Source organism: Natator depressus, chromosome 10, assembly GCF_965152275.1.
Source record: "Natator depressus isolate rNatDep1 chromosome 10, rNatDep2.hap1, whole genome shotgun sequence".
NCBI classification, from domain to species: Eukaryota; Metazoa; Chordata; order Testudines; family Cheloniidae; genus Natator; species Natator depressus.
Genome location: NC_134243.1, coordinates 37,852,962 through 37,872,308, shown reverse-complemented (window position 1 = coordinate 37,872,308; position 19,347 = coordinate 37,852,962). Strand labels below are relative to the sequence as shown.

The window sequence follows — 19,347 nt, the reverse complement described above, 5'->3', positions numbered from 1 at the left end:
TCCTGGAGATGTACCTGTATTCTGCTGTGGATTACGCATGCGCAACAGGCACTTGGAGTCAGAATTTGAAAGTAGTGTCTGTTGATCCACACATGCTCCCCAACTTGCTTCGTGCTTCTGTCTGAGGTGACAAAGGGCAGGGCAGATCAGGTCTCCAGTTCCTTCTCCAATGTGAATCTGGCAGATCCGAAGCAGAGGAGAAGGAGGGCGGGAAGTGGAATACAGATGGGGACCACCCACCTCGAAGAGCCTCCAGTTAGAGGTAAGTAACCTCCTCTTCAAGTGATGGTCCCTACTGTATTCCACTGTGGGTGACTGACAAGCAGTACCTAAGTAGGAGGAGGGTGTGAGGACGAGGACAGAAGGGTCATGTGGAGAACCACCATGCCAAAGGAGTCATCTGCCACCAAGTCCTGCACCAAGGTGCAGTGTGTGGCAAACGTGTGGACAGAATACTCCATGTGGCCGCTCTACATATCTCTGTGAGAGGCACATCTTGAAGGGATGCTGTGGTCCTTCCTTCAGCTCTAGTGGAGTGAGTTTGTACCCTCATGGGGGGTGGGGGGGGAGGGGAAGGCAGATTTGACCAGGGCTTTGGAGCGGAGCCCGGAGCTGGAGCACAGAGCAGCTCCAGACCAGTGGAGCTGCAGGTTTTTGCCTGGAGCTGGAGCAGAGCTCCAAAGCCCTGGATTCAACGTCTGGTTGCAGAATTTAATGCAGCTGGAAATCCATTTGGAGATTCTCTGGGTGGAGACAGTCTGGCCCCTGATTTTCTCTGCTACCACAACAAACAGGTGAGGGGACTTCCTGATTGTTTTTGTTCTCTGTAGATAAAAGGTCAAAGCCTGTCAGATGTTGAGGGGAGATGTAGAGTTTGTGGGTGTGTGGGAAGAAGACAGGTAGGTGAATGGATTGGTTAATACAAAACCAGGAGACGACCTTTGGTAAAAAATAAAATTTTGGTGTACGTATAGACACCTTATCCTTGTGGAATACTGTAAATGGCGGGTCCACCATCATAGTCCTTAGTTCACCAACCCTTCTCGGTTAAGTGATGGCAACAAGGCAGGTGACCTTCATGGAGAGGAGGAACACGGAGCAGGATGCCACTGGCTCAAAGGGGGTTTTTTGTTAATACTGAAAATACCAGATTCAGGTCCCACTGAGGTGTGATCATTTGTAGAGTGGGACTGTTCTGAGGAGGTCTTTCCAAAATCTATTGGTTAGTGGGTGTGTAAAAACTGAGTAACCCTCTGTTGGAGGATGGAACACACTAATTGCCAATAGACAGACTTCCAAGCAGCTGAGAGAGAGACCCGATATCTTTAAGGACAAAATGTAGTCCAGGACTAGGGGAATCTCTGCAGCTTCCGGAATCACACCTTTATTCTGTGGGACGTTGTGGAGTTCCCAAGGCATGGGACACCAGAGGCTCTGGGGAAGGTGAGCAGATAGTTGCTACCATGGTTGTGCCGGTCTCTGTGGTGGTGCATAGGAGTGGTATGGGAAAGGTGATTCTTCTGCAGGTTCAGATTCATCCAAAAAAGAAAAGGAGGACTGGTTCCAAAGGCAGTACCGTTGGAGCCAATGGAGACGTGTATAGCATATATGTTAGGGGGCAATAGACCCTGTACCGCAGGCATGTCTTATGGCAGAGATATGAGTTCCCTGGAGCTGGAAGGACCCGATGGAGGAGGAGACAACTTTAGATCCAGTAAAGCAAAGACATCTTGGGGTGCAGCCATAGATCAGGATCTCCCTGGCAGAAGGGACACTACACTCTCCTTTTTGGCTGCCAGTAGTGGCACTTTACTGGTGCCAGAGGGTCTCACGTTTTGTGAGGTGCTGGAGATAGCAGTACCGATGGGTCACTGCCTGGAATCAGTGTTCTCACTGTTTATGGGTCTTCTTTTTGTGCCTGTGGAATGTAGAACATATGTCATCCCCTTGGGCCGAGCTGGTGGAAGAAGTGTTTCTTTGAGGTAAGACTTGGAGGAAAACTTAGTCCCACACTGATGGGAGTGCTTCTTAATCTCCCAAATAGGCCCCGACACGACCTCTGTAGGGGTGGCTCTGCTGTTACCGGAGTTGGAGTAGCAGCAGGAAGCACACTCCTCACTGATTCTGGCAGATGTATGGGGGAATTCTCCAGCCTGGGTCCAACTGTAGTCTCATGGCCTTCTCCAGGAGATACTTCTGGAGACAAAGTGCTTGACTTCTGCTACAGCTGGGAAAAGACTGACAAATGCTGCACCTCGCTGCAATGAGAGCCTCTTCTAGGCTGTAGAGACAGCATTGGTGGTCATCGCTGACCGAGAAGGATCGTGGGCAGGAGGTGCAGTTTGAAATGCTGGGCATAGTCCGGTACTCGAATGAGGTATAGGGGGTGTGGGGACTGGGGGAAGTCGCTGACCTCTATTCTGAACTGTTAAAACTACAACTAAAACTAAAAACTATGTACAATTAAAGGTATTAGAGCTGCATCAGAGATGAGGACACTGGAGGCTCCAACCCAGACCATGTGGCAGTGAGAAGGAACTGGAGATACAGTTGGTCTGCTGTGACCTTTATCACCTCGAACAGAAACATGAGGTGAGTCAGGGTGCATGTGCATATCAACGGACACTTCTTTCAAATTCTCCGACTCTGGATGCACTTGTAACCCACAGTGGACTACAACAGGGACCATCACTTGAAGAAGAACAAGTAGTTATTGAGTCAACAAAACCTGATGGGATATTTCAAACTTTGATAAACAAAGAAATATCAACTAGTTTTTCTACATGTGTAAATAAGACAGAACTTTGACTTCAACTGGTGAACTTGAATTAGCAAAGTGCCAATGAGATGGCATTGTGGCTTTCAAGTTGGTGTAGCTCTGAAGCTCAGCTGTACGCTCAAGCACCTGACAAGCTGCTTCTAGTGTAATGTCAGGTCTGAACACTATTGGAGGCATTTCTTCATAAGGAAGATGGTGCTTTTTAATATTCAAATCAGTCATTCTTGGACCAGTAGGATTTTAATCCCCACTAGGAGCTGGGTCAGGCTCCAGCATGCTATATTTTTTGTTCACTGGTCTCTGTAAGAGGGCGTGGCTGCCTGTAGTGCCCCCTGATGGCCAAGTGTGGCTCTGTAGAGGCCTGTCTCAATTTCCCCTTCTTTCAGGACTCCTTAAACTCTACACAGGCTCTCTCATGGCTAACACCATGCTTCCTTGGGACTGGTTCAATAACAAACAGTTCACAACAATCCTCAAAGTCCCACAATAAAGTCCATCACCACAACACAAAAGTTCATATTTAGCCAGTTCTGGAGCTCTTCTGTCCCAGTCTGCTCTCCACCAAGCAGCCATTCCCTGCCCTTCCTAGCTGGAGCTCAGCCTTCTTCAATTCTCTTTTTCTGGATCAGAAAAATCAGCAGGCAACCCCTCTTTGGGCTCTCTTGGCCCTCCCCTGGTTACTCTGGGTCTCCTGTGGGAGCCTCCTGCTCTCCACAGCCTCTGCCACAGCTACGTCCTCGAGCTGCACCTTTACCTCTCTGGGTAGTCCACCTTCCCCTGCTGCTGTCTCCCCCTTTATAAGACCCAGGTGCCATCCCTTAAACCTAATTGGGCAGCAGGTAATCAGTCAGAGGTGCACTGGACCCTGCTCCCTCTTAAAGGTGCCAGTCACCCTGCAACAGTTTCACTTACACTGATCGTGTCCAAGTGCTGTCGGAAGGTCATTTCTGCTTCCTTGCTAGGCAAGAACAGCTTTCCATGTCGGCTATTGGGTGGTAGAGTCGTGGGAACTGCAAAGAGCCCACCATCTGCATCAGCTCCTCCAGAACTTGAGGGACCAGCTGCCAAGAGAGGTCTAGGGGGGTTTCTCAAACCTGGAAGATTTTAATCAACCATTTAACAAAATAAAAACGAAAGGAATTATATTTAGTAGATGGAGAACAGGACTGGGAGTCAGGACTCCTGGATTATATTCCTGGCTCTGCAACTGACTCACTGTGTGACACTGGGCAACTCAATATCTTTGTGCTTCAGTCTCCCCATCTATACAATAGGGATACACTTATCTACTTCACAGTGATATTGCGACTCATTCATTTGCTTTGAGATCTTTGGATGAAAGGCGTTAAAAAGCAACACATTAATACAGACACTGACATCTATGGATCTGATTCAGAGATTCACACGACTCTACTGAGAAGTGTATCTTTTATATCTGCTGAAACAGTTGAGGGCAGGTTTCCCAAATGGTAAATATACATGACTAATACATTCACAAGCAAAGGAGTGTAGTGCAAATATGAGGTCAGTGTCCAAAGATTCTGTATTGTTTATTTCTGGTTCAGATTGATACTGTATTTGAAAAAACTAAAGTATGAAATATAGTTGAACAAGGTAAATACAAAGGTACAATCCCTATGTAAGTTTCTGATTACAGTAAATTGAGAGACCATTGCTCAGTTCACTAGAAACACTCTGCCACTACTCCCAGAGGTACGAGGCAATAGATTTTTGCATAATTAAATAAGGTTATGATGATTTAGTGAGAATTTCATTTTTTGAAAATTAAATATAAATGGAAAATATCTTGGTTTGGACAACAATGCAATGTCACACTCCAAGCTGCCAATCAATTTTGAAAAAAACACACTGGCTGAAATCCAATATTGCTAATGTTCTATGACGACAACTGCAAAGTGTGTGAAATTTACATTGTGCGTATAAAACTGGGTGTCTATATAACAGTTTATTATAATGCATAATACTTTACTTAAAGAGTGCTTTGAAGAACATTAACCCTGACTTACCTAGTTTGCAGTGGATATATTTTCCCCATTTTACAGATGCAGAGACTCAGATACATATGAGATAAAAGTGTAGGGCCATACTTCAAAAGAGCTCAGCACCCAGCAGCTACAATAGCGGATGCTGAACTCTCCTGAGAAATCTATTTCAAGATTTTGAAGAGCTACTGAGCGACAATTCCCATTGACTTCAGTGAGAGAGTTTAAAAAAAAAAAGGAAATTTATAGTAATTTGGTTAAGGCCACACAAGTCAGTGGAAGTGGTGGGATTGTGTTCAGTTAACCAGGCCACACCGTCCTTTCTAAAAGTCACCTAGAGGTTTTGGTTACAAACCAGGAGAGCAAAGCCCACATGGTTTGTGATACTATTAGTTACCAATTTTTATTTGGTGAAAAGAGTTAAACAAAATTGACAGCAGAAGGTATTTTCTTATATAAAGCAGTAAAAAGGGGTGTCAAATGTACCCAGTAAGACACCATTCAGCAGATGAAATATAGTTTATGGGATCAAATTTAATTTTGTTTAAACTTTCTAGTTCACACTGTATCTCTCCTGCTGCTCTTCCCTTTTTTCCAGCAGTGTACAATTCCTTTTCCTCATCCTGGCCTTCTTTGCTGCTGCTGTGAAGCTGTCTGTTAGTCAAGACTTTCAGTTCCCCTTAGAGTGTGCACAAGCTGGCTTTTAAATTGTTACTTTCTATTGGAAAAGCTAACTCAATTTAGCTATAAGAAGTTAGATGTCAGAAAGGCTCAGGATAAAAAGCACTGTGAGAAATCACAGCTAAAAGGTTCATTTCTAAAAACCTGACTATTTATTTTCTGGCAGACATTCTACTGCAGACTTTAATAGCACTTTATGCACAGATGAGATGGAGTTTGTTACTGTGTACTAACAAAGTTATGATCCAGACCACTGAAAATACATCTTAGATTTACTATCTGGGAGTAATTTCCAAATTCAGCACCCAGATCAATGCTACTAAGTACCATACCGATAGTGTGAAAAACTACTTAAATTCAAGCTATGATTTTACATTATTTTCACCTTACTGAGTAAAATCCTATAACATAAGAGTGGCACTATATGTTGCGATTAGCAGGTGTGAATGATGCAGGCTAACACAGACAACTATATCTTCCTATTTATACGTGAACATGAAGCTACATAGAAGCAGGCACCATTTTGTTTTATTTCTAAGGGACAGATATACAATATAATATCTCAATTAGAGCTGCATGAATACTAGATTTTCTCTTTCACTGGCAGGAACACCATTTCAGACCTTGGTGAGGGGAGCAACTTTAACCATGATTCCAGGGGCTACTTAGGCACCTGAAAACTTATTTTGCAGATGATAGCTCCAGTGCTCCTGTCAACTAATTTCTAAGTTAACTTCTATATAAAGAAAGAAAATTAAATAAATATTAGACTCCACTCTTTGGGCACTACTGTAACATTAGTCAGCTGTTGAGATGCCTTCTGGTGGTAACTTAAGGAGACTTATCTGGGAGCAGGATGTCAGTGGAGGACAGGTCAATCTCTGTGTTGGCCAGCAACACAGCCTTCATCCCCCATGAGATCAGCACTGCTGGCAGAATTTGCAGCACAGCATGGACACACACCTGTCCTTGAAGCTGCAACCACCAGTGGTCAAGATGACTGTGGACCAGAAGAGTCTGTCTGCAGTCTACACCGAGGGAGAGGTGAGGGTGCTCTCTGCTACTCGGAGGGCAAACTGACTCCCAACCCTTCTTCAGCTCCCACTCCCTCAGAATCCTTGCCCCAGAGATGGTTTCCCTTCATCTGCTCCCCCCACACTCACTGCTCACCCCCTCCCTCAGGGCGTAGTCCAATGTCTTCACCTCTCCTTTCCCCTGGTGATTGACTTCCCTTTCCCACCCCACTGCCCCCATTTCTCTTTGCACTAACAAAAAGGGTTTTTACAGTTAGACCTATAAAATTACTGGGCTCTTTCCTGAAAATTAAAATACAGTCTTGTCTGCAAACCAATGCAAGGAAGATTTAAACTAAGATGAAATTTCTTCGTATTACTCTATAATGAGAAACACACAGAGTCCTAAGTACCGTGTTTTACAGCATTAATTAAATTGATCATTAAGGCACTGGCATTACAATAATGATATAAAAATGCTGATTATTCCCAGTAACCTTGACACCTTCATGGCCTGTTCTGCAAGCCATAAAATGTGTGATGACAAAAGCAACTAGACTGAGAACAAGGACATTGAAATTCTGTCCACACAGTTGGGGCTGACAAGCGACAATCCTCTAGTGGGATAAGAAGGTAATTCATGCTCATTCAATATTCCAACTTGGTAGAATGACACAGGAATGTCTCATTTTAAATGCTATTTTACCTGATCTTAACCAACATACTTCTTATCCCCACATTCTTCACCCTTATGACACTGTACAATCCAACATCAATCATTATCTCACAGAAGGAGGCTTCCCCAGGAAGACTGACTAGTGAGTGGCTTCCTTTACTGGAAAATGTTTCAAAGTCACGTAAAGTTAACCTACAGCATTCCCACATGTAAATGCATTATTGAGGTGGGTAGTTTGCAAGATTCAAAAAAATAAACCTGTATACGAGTAACTTGTAGTGACTCTAGCTGAGTTACCAGGGATGTGTGTCTTCATCAACTGTCAAGAATGAATGATCATCCCTTCTCAACCAGCCACAGAAATAATATTGCAGAACTGACCAGGTGCATTATGGGTAAGTTTAAGATTTTTGTCATGGTTATTTTTAGTAAAAGTCAGGGACAGGTCACAGACTTCTGTGCATTTTTGTTTAGTGCCTGTGACCTGTCCCTGACTTTTACTAAAAAATACTGACAAAAATGGGGCTGACAACAGGGTGAGAGCCCAAGCCCTGCAGAGGGATGGAAGGAGGGGTGGGGGGTCCAGCATCCACTGCTCGAAAAGGCTGAGAGCTGCAGGGCCCCCCCACTGCCTGCAGCAGCTGAAGATGAAAATGTCACAGAAGTCTCAAAGTCACAGAATCCGTGACTTCCATGACATAATCTTAGCCTTAATTATGGGAAGGGTTTCCTCTGAAGGATGGGACACTGGGGTAGTGACTTGGTGGACCAATGGTATGATCCACTGAGGTCATTCCCATGGGTGCTCACCTGAGGAGCTGGAACTAGCATTGGGAGAAAAGGTCTTGTTGCGAAGAGCAGATTGGTTTCGGGCACAGCCTGGACTCCTGGTGCTGATGGCAATCACCTTCCCAGGAGGAGTCAGTGATTGCTCTTCTTGAGTAGGTTTTATAGGGGATGTGGCGACAGAGTTCATCTCAGGTGTCTGAAAAACCAAGCACAATTGTTCAAAATGCTGCCAGAATATTACAATAAATTATTTAACAAATGCCCTCCCAGGAAACTTAAAAAGTCATTACGAACTTATCCATTATAGTGTGATTGATCAGCATGTTCCTGCATTTGGTTAATGCATACCATATGTGTAGGTTCCTGCATTTGGTTAATGCATTTCCCTATGCTGAATATGGGACACCTGGTAAAATTACTCATTCAAGCAAGTTCAACGGCAATCAATCAGAAGAACTGTGCAGTACAAAACGTTCAAATTAACATCACTTGACTGAGCCCATTAAAAAGAAATACTACATAGTTGGATTCTTTTTATTTACGTTCTTATCTTTAAGGCTTTAGGGTTCACACACCCCTACTCCCCCCCCCCCACAAACACATGGGGAGAAGTCTCACACACACCTGTACACCTCTCTTACACGGGGGGTGACTGACCGATCTGACCCTCCCTGCCCAGTATTCTCCGCCCTCCATACCTGGCTGGGCCCCAGGACGGACCCACCTCTCCTGGTACCTGGCGCCATGTCTTCCAAGGCAACACACTGGGGGGGCATGCAGTCACATCCCCACCACCCCCGATTTCTGCCAGGGTTCACACCAGAATGTGGCCAGCAGCAGCCTTTCTGCACTGTGTGGGAGGGAAGGGATGGGACTGACTTGGCCCATTTCTTTGCAGAGCTCATCTCTTCTCCCTCTTCTGCCACTCCCCAGTGGTTGGAAGTAGCTTGTCCCTTCCTGCCTGCAAAGTGTCGAAAGGTAGCTAACACCTCCAGGCTGCTGCTGGCCACCAACATAACCCAGCTGCCTCCTGTCCCCCAGCTTCAGCACAGGCAGGAAGGGGTTAAGCCCTAAGGCATTGTGCCCCAGGGCCCAGAGAACCTGACTGCAGCGGCTTCTGCAAACCCGTCTCAGCAGAAGAGGGTGCCTAGGGGATGGAGCAGCCCTGTACTCCCTGGGGGTAGACACTGGGGGGGAGGAGCGAGGCAGGGGGGAGACAGGCAAAGAGGGCGCTAAGCCCCTGCCTGGGGGGCTGCTGTGAAGCCTTCAGGGGCAGGGCACGAACAGGCTGGAAATTGCTTTCCCCCACCACTCCAGAGCTTAGCTGATGAACAGAGAGGCTTCCCTGTGCCAGCGCTGTGTGGGGCTTTGGTACATGCAGGACTCAGCTCCTCCTGGCCAGTATCCCGGGCTGGAGGGTCTTGGACTTTCCTGGGGCACCAACCCAGCCTGACGCAGCGGAGGAAGGAAGGAACCTGCCAGTCAGGCTGTTGGCGATCTGAGCACTCCGACCACGGGCTGGCTCTCCACACAGCGCTGGGAACGGAACGCACTCTGCCTGGGACGATATGGAGGACAAGCGGGACTGGGGAGGGGGAGGGAGAGGGAGAGGACAGAGAGAGGGGGAGTAGGTAAAGGGCCACCGGGTGGGCAGCAGGGGCGATACGTAACTGGCTGCCATCTGGTGCCTGCCTGCACTTACCAGTCACTGCAGCTCACAGTGTGCGGCCAGTGCCAGCTGGAAACAGGACGGGGGGCGGGGCCCTGGTAGCTGAGAGTCAGCATGCAGCTGTGGGCTGCGCTGACGGAGCAACAGGGGGAGCGGCTGGCCACGTGCACTGCAGTTTTGCCCTCCCACCAGCCTTGCACACCCACCCCTATCCTCTGCCACTGGACCCTCCCACTCACCGTTGGTGGGTGGGTAGCTGGCAAGCAGGGATCCGGCCAGCAGTAGGACCCGCCATTACTGATGGGGGGGGGGGGGACTCAAAATACGGGACGATTTGCCCATTTTTAAGAAAAAGTCAGGACACCTGCAGGAGAGCTTAAATATGGGACTGTCCCTTTAAAAACCGGACGTCTCGTCACCCTACATATGTGAAACGTTATTATTTTGTTAGAATCAAGTTGGCATTTAATAGGCCTCATCATCGTGCTAGCGGTTTGAGATCTCATCAGAAAAAGCCATAACAGAGGGCAGATAAAGACTTTAAGCTACAAAAAGGTCTACTTTTAGGTTCAGTAGCAAAACTGACAACTTAACTATCACATACTCAGTAACCATGCAGTTGCTTCCTTTTGTTGCAAAGATATGTGGGAAACAAAGTTTAATTGTAAAATGAGCTATTCTGACTTGGCATCAAAAGTGATCTGTTCTGAAATGCTGCCCGTTTCTTTTCCTATTTCAGATAATATCATAGCAATTAAAGTCAGAGCCACATGGTGAGGCCCTTTGCTAATATTCCAGGCATATACAGTTAATTTACTACAAAAGTTGTTTATGATGTTTTCTAACAAAGGCTGTCTTTTAAAAGAATCTGTATGTAACCACAGGCATAAAATTACCTCCCACACTTGATTGCAATGCAATTTGCTACAGTTTGTTTTGTGTTGATAATCTTCATTTAAAGGAAAGAATCAGCACAGTTAGCCATTCTGGTTTGGTTACATACAGTCTTGTGAAAAGAGTCAATCAATGCATCTTTTGTTACAGCAGATTTTTATCTTTCACCTCAACAGCATGGATTATCCAGATCGGCAATGCTGAATTACAGTCTGAATCAGTGATGGCTCAGCTGCCCCTGAAATTCACAACATCTAACCTGCTATTATTAAGAAGCTATTTTCAGGGCAGACCTGGAAATGCTGCAGCAAAAAAGAGTGACCTCTGATCACATGCTTCATGTGGCAGCAAAGATCAGGCATGTGTCACAGCTGACAAAACTGATCTCCAGTGGAACTCAAGTGCCTCCTAGCAGAAATATTCTACCTTCCCTATAGCATCTGAGCTGCAGCAGGTTTAAAAGAATAAAACTGCAGGGGGTTTCCAGATCTACAATGGTTGCAATTAAAAAGTAAACATTTCCTCCCAGAATGCCTGTCATCTCCCCACAATATCACAATACAATCGATATGAGAATGTTTACTTTTTACTGACAGCCACTGTCATCTAAACTGGCTCTGGTCATATAAAGAAATGAGTTCACTTACCCTTTAAGTTTTATTATCTGAAAGGACTTAATTTTTCCAGGACATTTCATTACCCTGATAAAGACATGAATGAAACTGAAAGGTCAGGAATGTACTTCCAAGTTAATGCCTCAAGTTTCATTTGGCTTTTTATTATTATTAATTATTATTATTAATAAAGATAGTGTTCCTCTTCCTACTTTGCATCTGCTCACATTTATAATTAATGTGGTTTCGCTGGATGTCACATGTCTCCCAGTGTGAAGCTTTCCATCACCAACCGCTAGGAGAAGAGATCAGCACAGATCTGTAAGATGCCTGACCACAAGGTAAACCAGAAAGAAAGGTGATAGTATAAATCTAAAGCCACGATTCCACCAGGAATCAGTTTTCGGGGAGGAGCTGCTCAGGAATGCAATCAGCAAAAACACTACTGTCTAATGAGCTTTGGCCGATAGGATCATGTCTGCTCCTTGGTGGAGAGACTTGGGACTCTCCTCAGGTTTAGAAGTTAGAATCAGAAGAGAGTTTGAAAAAAAGAGGAAAAGAACCAAGTCTCCACCAGCAAGCAAAGATCAAAAAACTACACATTTCCCAGCACAAATGATGAATGTGCAATTTAATTTGAAATAACTAACTATGTAAACATCACCTTTAACTCAAGTTTATTCAGTCATACCTGTTATATTCTAATTTCTTCCTATGCATCAACAGAATCATTTATTAAGCTCCAATCAGCTACACCATCGAAAACAACAGGCTGAATGGGCATCAGAGGGCAGAATTTACCCTGTAAAATCTTTAACATTGGTGGATGATGTGCAAGGAAGGAAGGAACACAGACTGACTCAAGTCCCACATTAGGTCCACTGGGCTGGCAGTTCAGAAAAATATTTTTTACGTGTAAACATCACATTTATTCTGGAGTCACTAAGATACAAATGCACATTGCCACTTCTAGGGAATCACTTTCAGAGCTCACTCCTAGACCAGTTGTTCTATATATCACCTTGGAATCAGAAGCATTTATCATTTTTTACCACTGCAGGAGAATGGAGGACCTGGCTGGCTCAGCCACCCAAGAGAAATCAATTAATTTTCATGCCAATACTTTAAAAAGTCAAATTAACAACAGTAATCAAGGGTTTATAGTTCCTCCTAATGGATTAACTCTAAATAGCCTAGCATGCTGCTAATCTCATGACTTGGCTGCTACAGCAGCCATGTTAAATATTCATCATAACTAACGCTATGATTTGGTCACGCAGGTCGTGGAAGTTACGGAATCTGTGACTTCCACAGATCTCGATGACTTCAGCCCACAGCTGCTGGGAGCTACAGGGTACCCCCACCTCCTGTGATGGCCTGGAGCTTCAAGGTACCCCTGCCAGCATTGGCGGGGGGTTGGGGAAATCACCCGGCAGCTCCCCGGTGACCAGGAATTTTTGGGGTACCCCAGCCACCACGGGTGGGAAATCCCCCGGCAGCTGCCCAGCCTCCGCGGGCAGCAGGGGTATCCCCCGCAGCTCCCTACCTGCCACAGGCGGGGGGCCCCTCCCAGCTCCCAGCCACTGGGCAGGGGCCACAGCTCCCAGCCACAGCAGGGCAGGGTGCTGGACCCTCCTCCCTCCGTGTTTTGTCATGAACGTTTTTAGTAAACGTCAGGGAGAGGTCATGGCTTCCGTAAATTTTTGTTAATTGACCGTGACTTGTCTGTGATTTTTACTAAAAATGTCCATGACAAAATCATAGCCTTAATCATAACAGCTACTGAAGCTGAAGACACATGGAATATACTGTTAAAAGTTAAAATGGGATTTAAAAACAGTAGCTGCAGCTTATAGTGGAAGGAGTCTAACTCTGCTGCAAGCTGCCTGGGATGGTTTTCAGATAGAAATCTCTAAGGTCTCCATAGGGCTTACCATGGAAACAACAGGAACAAGCAATTGTCTCCAAAATCAAGCGTCACGCACAGGGTATCAATGCTAGTTACTTACTGGTTTGGGGTTGACTTCAGTGGAGATGAGTTTTAAGAGGCAGTTGAGGAGTCTTTGCTTGTGAAAGGTGGAAGATGTGGGGACAGCACTGGGTTCGGATGTTTCCTCCCTGGAATCCTGGGTTTCTGGCCCTAACACAGCTAGCCAGTCATATTCCAGCTGCAGCTTGTTTGGCTTGCCCATCATGAGGTAAACTTCAGCCAACGTAAGGCTCTCAGAGTTTCGTAGACTCCATCCCTCCTCTCTGACCTGTTGAGCAAGTCGGCTTGGGTCATCCTTCAGAGGCTTTGCAGAAGGTTGTCCCTGAGGTGGATGCAGAAATGAAGAGCTCAGCTTCTCTTGAGTCTCCTCCACTACTGCATCTTGTAAAACCTTACTAAAAGTATCAGGCTGTGGTCCCTGGCTGTGGGTAGCTTGTGTTTCAGGTCTGGATAGGCCACTGCCAGGCGATGCTATCACAACTCTTGCTATCTGTGCAGAACAGGGGTCAGCTGCCTCTGTATTCTCAGCTGGAAGAGCCACAGGAGAGGCACTCCCAGCTGAGGGAGCAGGGTCTTTCCCTTGCAGTTTGTCTGTGCAAAAACATTTCTCTGGGACAATCAGATCCTGACAGGACTTCATATACCGAGGGAATGGATCAAGCAGAGAGAGTTCCTCCAGGTCAGGGATCTTGCTGCAAACACAAGCTGTGTTGCATGATGGTAGCTTGGTTGCTTGGTCACTGGACAGGGCCTCCTCACCCTCAGCACAGAAAGCCATGAAGATTGGCTTCTCCAGACTCCCTCCTGGGTCCTGAAGTCCAGAAGGTGGTTTTTCGAGAGAGTTTGTGATGCTGAAACCAGTGGGTCCTTCTGTCAGGCCACTCTCTGGGGAGACATCTTCAGGGCTTGCAGAGACTTCCGCTATGGGCTGAGAGGTTCTGCCTTGCTCCATAGTGCTCTCTGTCCTTCCGCCACTCTTACCCTCTGATCCCCGAGGGTACTTTAGCTGCCCTCTGGCTGTCCCCTGACCACTCTGAATGCCCAGGATTTGGGCAGGAGGCAATAAGTGAGAGTCCTTTGTGTTCTGTTTGCATTTGCCAGTTTCCTGCCAATGAACTGTGCAGAAAGCCTTGGAGTGGACTACTCTGGCCACCTCAGGGAGGGGGATGAGTGTACAGTTCTCTCCTGGGAAGAGATGAAGCATCACTTTCTCCTCTGAGAGGCTGCCTCTTGCTTCTGAATCTCTGGAGTCCTGAAGCTGCCGTTCCTCTAGTGTTTTACGCTAAATATACTTTGTCAAAGATTACAACCATTTTACATTATGCAGATTAGCTGCAGCATCAGCCACAGATACCCCTAAAAAGAACATCTGGCAGCCCAATTTGTAGTTTAAAAGATTAATAAGCAGCTCTCCACTCAGGATAGATGTGTATGTTCTGTAATCAGGAATTAAGCCTTTACATGTTGAGAAGGGAATATACCCAAGACCACAATTTTTCCATGAACAGCAAACTGATCCTACATTCTAGCACAAGGTCATTGGTCTCAGCTTCACTTATAGATTTATAGTTTAAGGTCAGAAGGGACAATTCTGATAATTTAGTCTGACTTTGATAACACAGACTATAGGAATACCTGAATTAATTCCTATTTGAATTAGAGCACGTTTTGTAGAAAAACATCCAACCTTGATTTAAAAATTCGTGATGGAGAACCCACTGGATCTTGTTATACCCTTGTCTGCTAGACGGAAGAGCCCTCTATTATCAAATTTCTGTTCCTCACATAGGTAATGACAGACTCTGATCAAATCACCCCTTAACCTTCTCTTTGATAAGCTAAATATATTGGCCTCCTTAAGTCTATCACTATAAAGGCATGTTTTTCCAATCCTTCAATCATTCTTGTGGCTCTTCTCTGAACCCTCCCCAATTTACCAACACTCTTGTGCAGCAGACTAGAAATTCCATGGCAACTTTGTTTAAATTAAAATGAGAAGTTTTCATTGATTTTGGTATAAAAATGGACTGCAAAGTCAGTACAGTAGCTCCTTGTTATATATTTTCACCTTGGTATCTGTCTCCACATGTAAGGTGCTACTTTGCAGCTGCTGCAAGACTTACAAGTTAAAGACTTACACGTTGAAGAAAAAATAAACTAACAGAAGCGTGAAAGAGCTAGGAAGAAGAGAACAGTTGGCATCTTATAAGAGTTTCTATTAAATTACAAAGATTAAAGTTTAGAGGTAGGGATATTAAAAAAAATACATCTTTGTAACAAACTCTAGGGCTTTGTGATGGGGGTTAACGAGAGCCTCAGAGGTTAACTGGTGTCACCTGTGAGAGGGAGAGCCAGGGTTAGTTAAGAGTGAAGCTCAGCTGGGAAGGGCTGGGATTGCAACATAAAGCTAGGAGGCTGAAAGCAGAAAGGAGAAGCAGAGAAAGAGGGGTGCAGTCATAACCTGGGAAGTCAACAGAGACAAAGGAAGAAGTCCAGGGAGAGAGAGTAAGCCCTGAGATCCCGGAGCAAGGAGTCTCCCAAGAGGCTAGGAGGGGGTGAAGTAGCCACAGGGAGTACAGTAGGAACCCATGGTAAATCCAGAAAAAGGCAAAGAGAGGCTGCGTAGGAAACTCCCCAGGGAAACAGCGGCAGGGATTGGGACTGAGCAGACCTGGACTGCTGGTTATAAGGTCCCTAGGCTGTAGTGGGTGGGCCTGGATTTCCCTCACACCACTAGTATTGTGGCACTGAGCCCCAGGCTGGAGTTGAACACTGTCCAGAGAAGGCATTTGGACTTTGGTCCTCTTGGACTTTGTCACCTCGGAAAGGGTGGTCTAAATGGGGACCTACCTGGAGAGCCAACTTACCAGAAAAGAGACTATTGCAGAGTGAGCAGAATGGGTCATCCAACGCCCTGAGAGTTACTTCCCCAGACCTAGACATAAGGAGGTACACTAGCAGTGACCGGGAACCTTGTTACAAGGCTTGTACAAGAGAAAGCTACTCACCTTATGCAATAGCAATGGTTCTTTGACAAGTGACTCCCTACGGGTGGCTCCACTGTAGGCATACTTGCGCCCCTAATCAGAGATTTTAGGTAGCAGTGTCAGTTTCGTCTGCACATGCACTCTCCTTTCCACGTAGTCCGCCTCATGACTATCTTGGGCTGCTCAGGCAAACTGCCCCCAGTTCCTTCTCTACCACAGAGTGCCATATTGAAAACTCTGAAGTAGAGGGGAGGACAACAGGTTATGGAGCACCTATAGAGAGAGACATCTCAAAGAACCATTGTTGCTGCACAAGGTGAGTAACTTCCTCCTCTTCTTCAAGTAGTGCCCCTACGGGCTAGGTTCCCTCTAAGCTGTGCGGCCGGTCAGCCACCCAGCAAGCTATCAAGTGCTATGCACTGCAAGTGTCCCTCCGCCCACTGCTGTGCTGCTCCTGCCCTCTGCCTTGGAGCTGCTCCCCGAAGCCTCCTACTTGCTATGCAGAGCAGGGTGGGAAGGGGGGTGCTGATGTCAGGGTGTGCCCCTCCCCCGACCTCTGTACCCAATCTCTGCAGAGCCGGGCTGGGGGGGAAGGGAATGCGACAGGGCTCAGGAATGGGACGGAGGGAGCTTGTCAGTAGCTGCTGCTGTGTCTGTTTTAAGTGCAGATCTACTTAAAAGGGAAATGTACAGCAGCAAATCATAGGGCTGAAAAGAAACAGTAGCGCTCAGGATTTTATTGGGACTCCATTTTGTCATCATCTGAAATTCTGCGCTTTAATTAAAGCAATCCCTGAGTTTCTATCTTTTTCCATTGTGAATATAGTGTAAATTGTGTTAATTGATGTGTAAACACTAGAATGACAGTAACCTCCACAGAGCTGCCTCTGGTGGAGAGAGGGGTCTGGGTCCTCTGTAGAATAAGAAAAAAAGGGCCCTTTTCAGTGAGGAATGCAGTCTGGGAAATGTATTCTCCCACCCTGGATTCATGTTGCCTGGGGCTGGGGCAATGGCCTGACTTCTCTATCGGCACGCAGCTCCATGTTGGAGCTGTCAGGCAGGACTCCACATTTAGGGCGTACGGATACTTTTAAGTTTTAGTCCCCCGACTAAGAATGGGAGGAAGCCATTCCACTTCTCCCGGAACTCAAGGACATGCTGTATGTATATACATACATACTACTTCCTGAATATCATCCTCCTGTGCCCATGTATACACACTGGGACTTTAAGGGAAACCACCATATAGCGTGAGAGTTAGCAATACTGATTACCTGAAGGATGCCCCAGGGCATCTGCAGTCCACAGGGGAATCCTGCCACGCTGTGAACATACTTAAAGGGGCAATGCATATCTGTCTTGCGCGCGTGCACACACGAGTCTTTCACACTCACCTCCCAACACATACTTGTATTATTGTTGGTGTTACTTCCTGCAATGCACATATAGTCTCTATAATTGTATGCTTTCAAAGTGTTGTTTGAGTTTTTTGACTGGTCTATACATTTTTCTCTCTCACGCTTAAATTTCATTCTTTGAGTAAAAAGAAAAAAGAAAAGGAGTACTTGTGGCACCTTAGAGACTAACCAGTTTATTTGAGCATGAGCTTTCGTGAGCTACAGCTCACTTCATCGGATGCATAGCATCGGATTGCTATGCATCCGATGAAGTGAGCTGTAGCTCACGAAAGCTCATGCTCAAATAAACTGGTTAGTCTCTAAGGTGCCACAAGTACTCCTTTTCTTTTTTCTTTTTACGAATACAGACTAACACGGCTGTTACTCTGAAACCATTCTTTGAGTACTCTTCAAAGTTCTTTTCAACTTTCCCTTACGGTAATTGTTGACTATCAGTCTCGTGCCAGTATTTAGCCTTAGATGGAGTTTACCACCAGCTTTGGGCTACATTCCCAAGCAACATGACTCCAAGAAGAACCAGTCCAGGTGCGCCGGGGGCCGCTACCGGACTCACACCATCCACTGGCTGGCGGTCATCTCCCTCAGCCCCAGGATGTGGCGAGAGCTGCTGCCTGGGGGCTGTAACACTCCCTGCTGTGAAGCAGTGAGCCACCTGCCCGCCAGGCTTTCCCAGCCAACCCAGAGCCGGATGCAGCGCACCGCCTAGGTGGAAATGTGCCCGATGGGGGCCGGGGCCGTCCACGCGGCGGTCCCCTCTCAACACCCCCGCAGAGGGCAGCGAGGGGGATCCATCGTCCCAGGCCGGCCAACCGAACCCGCCAGGTTGAATCCTCTGGGCAGACTGCGCGGACTCCACCTCTGTACCTCTTAACGGTTTCACGCCCACTTGAGTTCTTTGAGTAGTGAGTCCTAAAATGCCTAACCTGTCCTGACTAAAGTAATTATCGCTATGGTAACATATATATAGGTTCTTTTGTTTCTACTGGTGGCGCACATCTGCACATTACCTCGATAATTTGATGCACATAACAAAAATCATTCCACACATGGATGGAAAAAATTAGAGGGAACATTGCCTATGGATGCTCCACTGTAGGTGATTTCACAGCAGTATGCCCCCCAGGGGGCTGGGTTTCAGAGTGGAGTCTGTTATGGCAGAGAATATGGTGGAGCCAAAAGGTGGAATGGGAGGCCGAGGCTCTCATGAAACACTATGCAATCATGGAAGTGTGGGGAGAGGCCCAAGTTGCTGCTCTGCAAATTTCAGAGACAGGGACATCTTTAAGAAATGTGACCGAGGTAGAGATTGACCTCTTGGAGTGTGTACAGACTCCAGAGGGAGGCAACAGGTTGCGCCCCTGGTAAGTGATTAATTCAACCAGAGACCCATTTGGATAATTTTTGAGCCGATATTGCAGAATCTTTGGAACCTTTCAGCAAATGAAAGGAAGAGCTTAGACTACCTGAAGTCATTAGTCCTGTCCAAGTAAAAAGCTAGTGCTCTTCTAACATCTAGTGTATGCAGAATTGCCTCTGACACTGAATCTCAAAATAGCACCCTGGAACCCCCATATTCACCACTGTGATATGATTAAGATATGTTTTGTACAATGAATGCCTTGTGAAGTATCATTTAAAAAGTCTCGATCTCTTGAACAGTAATATCGTGTTGAATTGTATGTACTATCATTTAATGTGAAGTTATGAAGTATTGCTATAGGTTTGTTACTGAAATAGGTCGTGAGGTTGGGAGACGCCCACAGCTAGCCTTTCAGTGCAACAGAGGGGCAACTGACAAGACAGATTTACATCAGGACCAGCCAGACATGTGCTG

The 19,347-nt window shown here is 46.2% G+C and overlaps 1 protein-coding gene across 2 annotated transcripts in view; it reads right to left on the bottom strand.

The window, feature by feature from the left end:
• Positions 1–19,347, bottom strand: part of CRAMP1 (cramped chromatin regulator 1) — a 110,416-nt gene that overhangs the window by 35,334 nt on the left and 55,735 nt on the right. For both annotated transcript variants that reach the window (XM_074965789.1, XM_074965788.1), the window contains exons 10-12: positions 13,128–14,390; positions 7,963–8,137; positions 3,692–3,873 (exon numbers count right to left, since the gene is read on the bottom strand). In XM_074965789.1, the coding sequence (XP_074821890.1) occupies positions 3,692–3,873; positions 7,963–8,137; positions 13,128–14,390 (1,620 nt within the window). The remainder of the gene's footprint in view (positions 1–3,691; positions 3,874–7,962; positions 8,138–13,127; positions 14,391–19,347) is intronic.